The following is a 12,024-nucleotide window of genomic DNA, read 5'->3' as shown; positions in this document are numbered from 1 at the left end:
TGTGTGTGTGTGTGTGTGTGTGTGTGTGTGTGTGTGTGTGTTTCTGTATGTCTTTCAACATATAGACAATGCAGCACAGACTTTAAAAATAACTTTCACTTTGAACAATTTATGAAGGTATATGCATGTTTAACACATATTTTTACGAGCTGCATAGTGGCGGGTAATGACAATGAGAATAAAAAGCATAGTTAAGTTTGGAAGTAAAGTCAGAATATAAGATACCTACTGTATTTGATGGCATAAAAGACGCACAGGCTTATTTGACATACTGGAATTTCAGTAGAGCATATTTAGGGGACAAAATGCTTATGGGAGGCTGAAATTTTGCATATAGGATCTAGGGTGATTTTTTGAAACTTTGTAGTTTGAAAAAAGTGCTTCTTGTATGCCACCAAATATGGTAATTAAATATCACAAAGCATTTTATCTGCCAATGATAAAATTTTAAAACACCTCTCAAATGATAACAAATAAAAAATATGGAAAGTAAGAGAAAATAAAATGTACTTGAAACAATTTTCATTATATATACTGTTCCAGATACGATGAGGTGAATGTCCTCTATAACCAGTGTATTTTTCAGGATTCAGTAGTAAATCAACATATTCCATTTCTGATGATAATTCATCTACCATAAAAAAAAAATAAAAGAAAAATTTTTTTTTTTATGAAAGCAATATGATGATTAAATAATGTTTAAAGCATATTATGAAAAGAAAAGAGAAAACTAATTATAATAATTGAACATAAATTAGGATAATTACCATCAATTTCACAAAATGTCATCTGTGCATCATCAAATACAGACCAACTCTGGAAAGCTTGTTTACTTTCATCACTGAAATTGCATGAAACAGTCAATCAAAAAACAGATAAAAGAAAGAGGATTGGGAGAGAAAGAGAAAGAAAACAAAGAAACATATAAAGATAGCAATGTTTAAAACATAATTATTTCTATATGCGGTTATTGCTGTTTAGCCTAGTATTTGAACAAACCTAAAATCAAAGGTATTCTATCTATAACCATCCTGTTTATTTCAAATAAAGTTTATCTAGAGTCACATTATCAAATGTGTCCTTCCTTGTTTAAGAAAATGAGGGTTAATTTGAGGGATATTTGGCTGCTATTCCTTGCAGAGTAAGTGATTACATGCAAAACATTTGTTTTTCCTTTTATACTAGTGTTTGTCTTTGGTGACACAATTTAAATAGACCTACAAAATTACTTTGATCCCATTCTGTGGTATTACTTTAGCCAGCTGTTATCTGACCAAAGTTACACACAGTATGATTGAACTGGAAACCAAATGGTTGTGAAGTGAACTTCTTAACCATGCAACCACTAAAACAATAATAAAATCCATATGAACCATTGAAGGTATGTGGCTTAATGATTAGAGTGTTTCACACATGATTGCAAGATAACTATGGATTAGATTCCTAGCCTGGGAGGTGCATTGTGATCTTGAGAAAAACATTTCATTTCATGTTGCTCCAGTCCGTGGCGGCGCAATGGCCCAATGGTGAGGGCAGCAGACTCGCGGTCGTAGGATCGCGGTTTCAATTCCCAGACCGGGCGTTGTGAGTGTTTATTGAGTGAAAACACCTAAAGCTCCACGAGGCTCCAACAGCAGATGGTGGCGAACCCTGCTGTACACTTTCACCACAACTTTCTCTCACTCTTCCTGTTTCTGCTGTGCCTGTAATTCAAAGGGTCAGCCTTGTCACACTCTGTGTCACGCTGAATATCCCCGAGAACTACGTTAAGGGTACACGTGTCTGTGGAGTGCTCAACCACTTGCACGTTAATTTCACGAGCAGGCTGTGCCGTTGATCGGATCAACTGGAACCCTTGACATCGTAAGCGACGGAGTGCCAACAACAACAACAGTTCCAGTTCACTCAGCTGTAAATGAGCAATCCTGCAATGGACTGGCATCCTGTTCAGGAGGAATATTGTGATCTTGGTCACTTATGAGGGGGTGCTGAAAAGTTCCTGGCTTTAAAGGTATCACAAAAGGCCTGGTTAGAGGCCCAACCTTCTGAGTTCTTTTACAGGGCTTAGAAAAACTGAAGGATCGCTGCAATAGGTGTGTGAATCTGAGAGGGGAATATGTTGCATAAAATTATAATTTACTGATCCTCTTGTATTTTCTTTTACCGAAAGCCAGAAACTTTTCAGCACCCCCTCATACATACTGTGGAAACTGGGAAATCAGCTCTATGAGTCCTGAGATCGAATATTAATGAAAGTAATTTATTAATGTTTATAAAGCATGATTTAAGTTTAATTGGTAGTCTTATAATATACTAATAACTTTCAATGCAAATATTTCAGCAGAATTCCTCTCTATATTGTGAAAACTCACTTTGGTCCATACATTTATCAATATAATCAATTTAAGAGAAGACAGTACTGCATATAGTGTTGTGATACTTGTTCAGATTTTAAAATAACCCTACACTTTTAAAGTCGTCGTCGTCGTTTAACGTCCGCTTTCCATGCTAGCATGGGTTGGACGATTTGACTGAGGACTGGTGAAACCAGATGGCTACACCAGGCTCCAATCTGATTTGGCAGTGTTTCTACAGCTGGGTGCCCTTCCTAACGCCAACCACTCAGAGAGTGTAGTGGGTGCTTTTACGTGTCAATTCTGCTTAAAATAGTCTAAAATTTGATCAAAACAGATCTGACATTAATTTAATGTTATTTCTAACCCAACTTAATACTTTAAGTTTTAAGATATATTGAAACTAACAGGCAATGATATTTATGAAATGTATATTGTAAAGTATCAGAGTATGATAGGGTGTATTAAAAAGAAAAAAAAGAAAAGTACAAAATTTTTAGTTCACTATTGATTGTTTCTTAATGAAATTATCCAAGAGAAGGTGTGTGGCTTAATGGTTAGGGTATTCAGCTTATGATCATAAGTTCAATTCCTGGTGCTGTGTTGTGTCCTTGAGAAAGACACTTTATTTCATGTTGCTCCAGTTTGCTCAGATGGCAAAAATGAGTAATACCTGTATTTCAAATGACCAGCCTTGTCACACTCTGTGTCATGCTGAATTTCCCTGAAAACTACATTACGGGTACACATGTCTGTGGAGTGCTCAGCCACTTGCATTTTAATTTCATGAGCAGGCTGTTCTGTTGATTGGATTAACTGGAACCCTTGTCATTGTAACTGATGGATTGTCAAATTATCCGAAGATATAAATATTTAAATAGATAGAAATGAAAGATCACTATAATATACCTGATGGTTTTATCTAATGCAGCCAATTTTACTTTTTCTTCACATGTGTGTTCTTCTGAATTGGCCTTTTCTGAATACTATTCATGAAGAAACAAAAAACAAAACAAAAAAAAAAAACAGTTTTATTTCTTTTTAAATATGTATGGAAATCATTTATAATTTTAAAACATGAATTCAAAGTTTCAAACAGAAACTTTATGAATTCAGTATAAGGATGATATCTTGGCAGGGTCATTACATGAATAATAAACATATGCACTGGATTAATGACCCTACCAGGATACAGCTAAATTTGTTTCAACATGAGTTCACATTAAGAATCTTAGAAGCCAAATGCAAAAATAGATGATAACGTAATAATGTCATAAACATCAATAACATAAAAGACAATGCATACAGAGAATGAGTCATCATATTCAGTAAAATAATATGCATAAAAGGTAGTTAAGAAAGCAATGTTGGATTTTATTACATTGTTTAATCTTAGTTTGTAACAAGCAACAGTTCTTGAAAATTAAAATGTTTTGTTTAGCTTGAACCTCCAGCTTCAGCATTTGAGGTACAAGTGTAAGAGTGTTCCAGTTCACTGTATATTGCTTCCAGTATCACAAAGGATACTACAGAACCGGTCTGACTCTCTCCAATATACCCTCTCTTGTCCTTATTACTATCTCTCACTACATTGAGGTATATACTTAAGGGACCTCATTAGGCCAGCATGCATCTCACTCACTCTATCTACACTCCTCACTGCCATTTGATATTCACTTTCATCATTTATTCACCTCTTGTAATCCATCACTCTTTCATTGCTATCCTCTCTAGTGTTGGCATCATGATAAAATGCATCTGGAACATTCTGTTAGGTATAAAGTTGGGAGGACCATGCAGTCTTGTTGAAAACTCAACAATCTCACTAGGTCTATGCCTTGAAAAAAATGCACCCTGTAAACTCTGTAAAGTGGCTGGTGTTAGAAAGGGTATCTAACCGTACAATGAAACTTAGAAGCAAGATGTGGTTCCCTGACCCATTTAAAAGAGCATCAATGTTTTTTTTCAAACCAACACCAGTATGAAATGTGGACATGGAACATATACTGAAAACAATGATGATGATGGTGGCTGCTACTCTTCAATGGAAGTATGTCAAAATGCACTTGGAAGAGATGTAACAATAACGATTCATAGAATTCATTAGTACTTTAAACACTAATTTTCTTCAGTACTTTGGAGGCTCTTGTTAAATGACAAAGAAATCTGAGTGGTGGAACCAAGATTTCATCTTTATGAACCAGATCAATGTTGGACTGTGCCAACTCACATGCTTGTTGACCCCAGTATCTCAGCATGTCTTTGATTGTTGAATATCTTTTCTTTGCTACTACTGCTGAGTTGTTTTATCAGATATACAACACTACCCCAAACCTCATTCTATCTAAGACATTTTTATGAAAGTAATGCAAAAATGGGCATAACTTTTTATGTTAGCCTTATTATGATCCAGCCTTTACTTCCATGTTTTTTCCTTTACCAATTGATATTGTTGAAAGTATCACTTGAAGAAGTTCTGGGTGATTCTATTGATTTCAGGACAGATCAGGGATGATTTACCAGTGTAGCTTCCATTTTGTCTACTTGAAACCTATATGCTGACTTCAAGCTTAATTCAGTATGACGAGCAAATAGAACATTTGTTAAAGCATCTGCTAACTAAAGTGGAGTGTTTTACATGTTTATACCATAGCTATTGAAAATCAAGTGTCTCAGTCATGGATGCTTTCAGGTTAGTGACAAAGTATGTTGATTTTGTTTTGCCACCTTATTTATTTGGATAACTGCAACTCTCTCACACTCATTAAAGACTGAAAAAAAAAAAAAAAAATTAATAAAATGTGCCATAAAAATAGAATAGGGTATTTTCTAATAATACAGACCTTATTTCCCTTAGTATCCTGCTGGCTGCTTTCTTTCAGACCGATAGGAATTTCATCCTTTGCAAAATAAACAAATAAAAGTATATACTTGAATAAAATAAAATTTCTTAAATGCATTATTTTGATGATTTCTCAAACTATAAAAAACTTGTTACATATGATTAACATGTCTTACATTATGAAAATGGTGGAATATGGCATGAGTTCTTTAATACTTTTTGCAGTTTCTAATGTTCTATTTTGCAATTTTGTATCCTGACCAAAGCCTTGTAAGTAGATTTGATAAATGGAAACTGAAAGGAACCCATCATATATATATATATATATGTATATATGCGTAGGAGTGGCTGTGTGGTAAGTAACTTGCTTACCAACCTCATGGTCCCGGGTTCAGTCCCACTGTGTGGCATCTTGGGCAAGTGTCTTCTACTATAGCCTCGGGCCGACCAAAGCCTTGTGAGTGGATTTGGTAGACGGAAACTGAAAGAAGCCCGTCGTATATATATATATATATATATATATATATATATATATGTATGTGTTTGTCCCCCCAACATCACTTGACAACCGATGCTAGTGTGTTTATGTCCCCGTAACTTAGTGGTTTGGCAAAAGAGACCGATAGAATAAGTACTAGGCTTCTAAAGAATAAGTCCTGGGGTCAATTTGCTCGGCTAAAGGTGGTGCTCCAGCATGGCCACAGTCAAAAGACTGAAACAAGTAAAAGAGTAAAAGAGTATATATATATATATACATATATATATATATACATATATATATATATATATATATATATATATATCAATTATACACCACCATGTAGGTTATAGGTGCAGGCATGGCTATATGGTAAGAAGCTTGCTTCCCGCACATGCATGTTAAGTCAACTTCTTGATATTGAACAGTGAGGACGTGAGCTTTGAGCTCTGTCCTAAAATGAAAAAAGAAGAAAAATAAGACCAAAGGAAGTCCGTCGAGGTAGGTGATTTTGTTGTTTTGAGCTGGGCATACTTCATTGTGTGTGAATTATTTTTTCAGTAAATTGTGCCCAGCTCTGGGACAATTCCGCCTGCTCTTGGCGGCTATTGTGTTATTTTTTGCTTGTGTAACAAAAAAAAAAAAAAAAAAAAAAAGAAGTGTTGGGGGCGTATCTGCCTGAAGACTTGAAATTTTGTTCCAGTTGCTGTTGCTGTCAGCTGTGGCCTGTGTTCGTGGTTTTTTATCATCTAAAAGTTCCTGCTGCAGAGTTCCAGTTGGCCTAAAGTACCTGTTAGCCAGGATTGTCGTTTTTGCTGTGTAGAACTGTTTTCTTCTATTTTTCTCTGTCTATCCTTTTTATTTTGAACTGTGCTTCTTTTTATTTTTTGCTTCAACTGTTTTTTTGTTTTTGGACTTTCTTAGACTGTTTGTTTTTCTTTGAACTTCTTTGAACTTTTGTGAACTTTTTACACATGGCAAAAAAGAATGAAGCCACTGCCTTGGAGTGGGAGGTTGTCCCACCCAAGGAGTGGTTAAAGGACTTTAATAATAGAATGGTGGTGCTGAGGATCTATTCTAGGTCACTCGACGCCATTGTTCAATTTAAAAAAGACATTATCGAAAAAGAGTTGGCAGAATATCTGCCAACTGTCAAATTTATTGCTCAGGGGCCAAATTTGCAACGGTCTGGTTGCTATTTAGTACCCCCGAGGAGGTAAGCTCATTTGCTGGAAGTTACGGGGACATGAACACACTCACACCAGTTATCAAGCAGTGGTGGGGAACTAACACATACACACAAATATATGTATATATACATGATGGGTTTCTTTCAGTTTCCGTCTACCAAATCCATTCGCAAGGCTTTGGTTGACCCAAAGCTAAAGTAGAAGACACTTGTCCAAAGTGCCAAGCAGTGGGAGTGAACCAAGAACAATGTGGTTGGGAAGCAAGCTTCTTATAGTAGCTATGGGTGTAAAAAAGAACGGAAGAAGTACAAGAAACTATTACCTCTTTTACCAACAAATGGTTTCTCTTCTTGTATAAAAGAGGTGATGCAAATATTGTTTTAAGAAGTGTGACATGAGTGCTGACTGTGGAAAATAGAGGAGTTAGTTGTGATATGTTCAATGTTAGCTTGTGTAAAAAGGCTGAGTGAAAGTGAGCTAAGGATATATTTGTACATTCGTAATTTGTACATGGAATGTGCTACACCAGAAAGAACATGTAAATAGCTTTCAAGTTTAGGCACAAGGCAGGCAATTTCACAGGAGGGATATGTCAATAAGATCGACCCCAGTGCTCAACAGGTACTTATTTTCTTGACCCCCGAAAGGATGAAATGCAAAGTCAACCTTGGCAGAATTTGAACCCAGAATGTAAAGACAGATTGAAATGCTCCTATGCATTTTGCTTGACATGCTAACAATTCTGCAAGCTTGATGCCTTAAAGAACATGTAAATAGGTCGCACTTGCTAGATGGAAATATGATGTGAACTGAAAGTGGAAACTAATAGAGACAGACGGTGATGAAAAAGAACTTGGGAAGAAACGGTGAGGCCACTGTGTTGGACCTGATGGATGACAGATATAGGATTGAGACAAAAGATGTTATACAACATGGCAGGTCAATAAAACATTTGTAAGTATTGAGAAATGCACACCAATAAGATGATGAAAATTAAAAGATGTTGATTATATAAAGGAAATTATATTTACTTACCATTTTACATTTGTCTATAGCACAGTCTTTCAAAGAACATTGATGATCATCATACCAAAAAGGACATTTTTTATTCAAATTTACCTGCAATTGATATTATTTTAGAGTAAAATCAACTTTGAAAATCCTCAAAATCTATATGATACTTTTAAATTATAATGTTTAAAAAGTACTGTTATAATTGTACAACTAGAAACAGATTATAAAATATTTAAATTTTTGTACAGTAGAATTCTATTATTGGTTTTAGCCAGAGATTGTGGCCATGCTGTTGCACTGCCATCCACTTTTAACATATACCTTTTTCAGAAAGAATAGTTTTATAGTTTCTGTGGTTTTTGAGTTTAGCAAGGCAAAGTGGACACTTCAGAACAGCTGTTATGGTGAGTGGTTCAGAGAGAGAGAGAGAGAGATATGAAATACACATAGATATAGATAAAGAATGCAAGCAAGGACGTTGTCAGATACAACTTAGCTTCATAAAAATCTGATTAGAATGCTTGCCAGCATTCTCAAAAGTTGGAATACAAGGTGTGAACTATTTTAATGGTAAGATAGTATTGTGAGATAAATCAGGATAACACTATGAATAAATATGTTAGAAATAATATCACTATGAATAAGTATGTTAAAAATAATATTACTATGAATAAGTATGTCAAAAGGATAATGCTACAAATATGTGTTAAAAATGATATCCCTAAGAATAAGTATGTTAAAATTGATATTAGTAGGAATCATCATCATCATCATCATTAAATGTCCACTCTCCATGCTGGCACAGATTGGATGATTTCAACAGAATCCAACAAACTGGAGGACCAAATCATGCCTCAATGTCCATTTTGGCATAATTTCTATGGTTAGTTGCCCTTTCTAATACTAACTATTTTACAGGATGTACTGGGTGCTTTTTCATGACACCAGCACCAGTGAAGTCATCTTGCTCTCCATACATGAAGGAGAACAAGAAAGAGGGAAAATGTGATGATTTTAGGCAATGTGATAAGAGAAGGTGAAGTATGGTGAGAAGAATAGGTTTATCGTTGTGGGAAAGTGGTAGTAGAGAGAGTAACAGAGTGGACACTTGGAGAGGGAGTACAGACGGAACAGGGGAAAGTGAAAGGATTAGTCATGGATCAGTGAGAAAGGGAGGGACAGAGTGGTAAAAGTGATGAAGTGGGTTGTGTAGAAGGGGTTGTAGAAAAGGGTACAGGGCTGTCCCACATTATAAGGGTGAGACAGAAGATCTGAAGGTGGAAAAGTAACACAAAAGAGTGGAAATAGATGAGAGTGGTGAGGATCCAAAAAGGGATGTGTGAGGGTTATAGGTTAGTTCAGAAAGGGAGAGGCATTGAGACTGCAAATGTAAAATGAACCCACTGTCAGTCCTCCAGAGAGATCGAGAATGTGGGTGTTAAGATGTTCAGTTTATGCCTTTTTCATGCCTTGTATGGGTTGGATGAATATGTTATCTGAAGCATTGTTTTACAGCCAAATGACCTTCCTGACACTAAACCATGCCTCTTTTTCAAGTAAGGAATTGCCTATTCCATACAGCTTTAAAGACATGAAGTGCCTGAATAATTTTGTTGATAGAAGAAACTGACAACACACACTTCTTGCTGCACTTTCACTCAAGTGAATGCAGATGTACGTAAATAAACACACCAGACACATGCATGCACACACACACATATAGATGATCTGTAATTTTCCATCTATCAAATCTAGAGTAAAATCAACTTTGAAAATCCTCAAAATCTATGGGATGCTTTTAAATTATAGTTTTTAAAAATAATGTTATAACTGTACAATTAGAAACAAATTTGGTAGGCCCAAAGTGCTGTGCTGTCAGAGTGAACCTGAAACCGGGTGGTTGGGAAATGAATTGCTCAACCACACAGGCATGTCTACACCTATAACCATATGTTAAAAATAATATCATTATCATCACTACACACCTGTTTTATGTACTGGCATAAGGTGAATGGCTTGTAGTCTGAGTCGGTTCTTATTTGGAGTTACTACCCTCTTAGGCGAGATAGAGAACTAAAATATTGCTTCCTTTTTGGTTTGATTTCTCTGATCAAATGCCATTCCTGACACCAAGCAGTTTATAGAGTATAATGGGTGTATTTTATTATGGCACTAGCTCAAAAAAAGGTTGTCATGTCTTTGACAAAACTAAAGGAGCCACACCACAGAGTTTGCTACAAAGTGGATTTCACTGCAAGTACTAAAGGGTCAAGTGCTGATGTCAAATTTGGAGAGAGAGATTAAGCTGACTACCAAAAGCATAAATAGTCTGTTTGACAAATTCCACACAATTTCTGTAAGTCAAATTTCACTCACAAAGCTTTGGATGATTTAAAACTATAATAGGAGACACTTGCAGTGGAGTTGAATCTGAAAGCATACAGTTGCTTAGCAAACTTCTTAACCACACAGCCAGCCATATCTGAATTGACAGAACCAAGTTTCATGGACAGGAAAGAAAAAAAAAAAAAAAGAAGTTACCGTGTTTACTATCTAATTCATGTATAGATGAATGAATGTAAATTTCACTGATGTTGATTGTTTGAAATAATAATTTCTTTGTTACTTCTGAACATTGAACCATTCTACTCTTGCCCTTTAACTTGCTCTATTTATGCCATTTTACTGTATCAGCATAACTCTACTGTTTTGAAATACTTATTTTATCATGGTATTCTATTATTATTATTATTATTATTATTGCCTCTCATTAGTAAAGTGGTCACTGCTATAGTAAAAATAAAGTTCCCTTCATAAAGAGTTTCAAGTGTCATTTAAGGATGATACAAAAATAACAATAACTTAAAAAAAAAAAGTTATGTATATTACTTACTTTGAAATATCTGAAGTAATCTGTTTGGAGAATCTTGTGCAATAATGGTTGTACTCGAAGATTGTTGAAAAAGTCAACATTTTCTACTTTGCATTCACAATCATCTACAGTGCCAGATAACTAATTCAAAGACAAAAATGAATAATAAAAAAAACGATAAATGGAGTTTGGTAGTCAATAATAAAAAAAGAAAGAAAGAAAACAACAGATACAACATTGACATGAAATAACTTATTAAAAACTTGTTCAGCAATAAATATATGGAATCCAACAAACAACAATAAAAAAAAACCCATCAACCAGGTCAATGTATTGACAATCCTGTTTGTGATGCTACACTTGCAGATGTTAAAAGCAATATATTAATAACTTGTCTGTCAACTTGAAGTTAATATAATAATTCAATCATTTTTTATGATATACAATCATAATTCAGAAAAACTGAAGGAAACTTGATGAATTATTAAAGTAATGAGACTGGTTAGTTCAATTCCTGTCTCAAGCTACCTTTAAAACCCTTGTGGACACAATGACATGGCAAGACCAGGAGTAAGCCTCTGTTGGTGAAGACTGATTATTTATTTACACTTGTATGGGGGAGTGTTGAAAAGTTCCTGGCTTTAAGGGTGTAGCGAAAGGCCTGGTTGGAGGCTCAACCTTCCGAGTTCTTTTATAGAGCTTAGAAAACTGAAGTACTGCTGCAATAAGTGTGTGAATCTGAGAGGTGAATATGTTGAATAAAATCATAGTTAACTGATCCTCCAGTGTTTTCTTTTACCCAAAGCCAGGAACTTTTCTGCGCCTCCTCATATGAGCAGGTCTAAGCAAGACTGCTTTTTTTTAGCAGAGACTGATGATGACTTATGTATACAAGTCTCTCTTTACCACACCACTGGTGTTCTCCAAAGGAAAGGCAACCAACTTAGGCCAATACAACTTGGCACCATGTCATTGTATACATTTCTGTCACAGTGCAAAGAACCAGAACAGTTATTTATCAAACTAGTTTGATAAGTGTCAATGCACAAAACACTCAGCTCTTGAGGCACTTTGTAAATTTTGCCAATTAAGCATATATATATCATCATCATCGTTTAATGCCCGTTTTCCATGCTGGCATGGGCTGGGCAATTCGACTGGGGTCTGGGAAGCCAGGAGGCTGCACCAGGCTCCAGTCTTATCTGGCAGTGTTTCTACCGCTGGATGCCTTTCCTAAAGCCAACCACTCCGAGAGTGTAGTGGGTGCTTTTTAT

The 12,024-nt window shown here is 35.5% G+C and overlaps 1 protein-coding gene across 2 annotated transcripts in view; it reads right to left on the bottom strand.

Moving 5' to 3' along the window:
• The window catches only part of LOC106879175 (ERO1-like protein alpha), a 51,029-nt gene that overhangs the window by 27,318 nt on the left and 11,687 nt on the right, over window positions 1-12,024 (bottom strand). For both annotated transcript variants that reach the window (XM_014928622.2, XM_014928621.2), the window contains exons 2-7: window positions 10,772-10,891; window positions 7,900-7,983; window positions 5,198-5,254; window positions 3,264-3,340; window positions 768-841; window positions 511-631 (exon numbers count right to left, since the gene is read on the bottom strand). In XM_014928622.2, the coding sequence (XP_014784108.1) occupies window positions 511-631; window positions 768-841; window positions 3,264-3,340; window positions 5,198-5,254; window positions 7,900-7,983; window positions 10,772-10,891 (533 nt within the window). The remainder of the gene's footprint in view (window positions 1-510; window positions 632-767; window positions 842-3,263; window positions 3,341-5,197; window positions 5,255-7,899; window positions 7,984-10,771; window positions 10,892-12,024) is intronic.

Source organism: Octopus bimaculoides, chromosome 6 (assembly GCF_001194135.2).
Source record: "Octopus bimaculoides isolate UCB-OBI-ISO-001 chromosome 6, ASM119413v2, whole genome shotgun sequence".
Taxonomy (NCBI): domain Eukaryota; kingdom Metazoa; phylum Mollusca; class Cephalopoda; order Octopoda; family Octopodidae; genus Octopus; species Octopus bimaculoides.
Note: the sequence above shows the minus strand (reverse complement) of the source record. Positions and strands in the feature narration are given on the sequence as shown.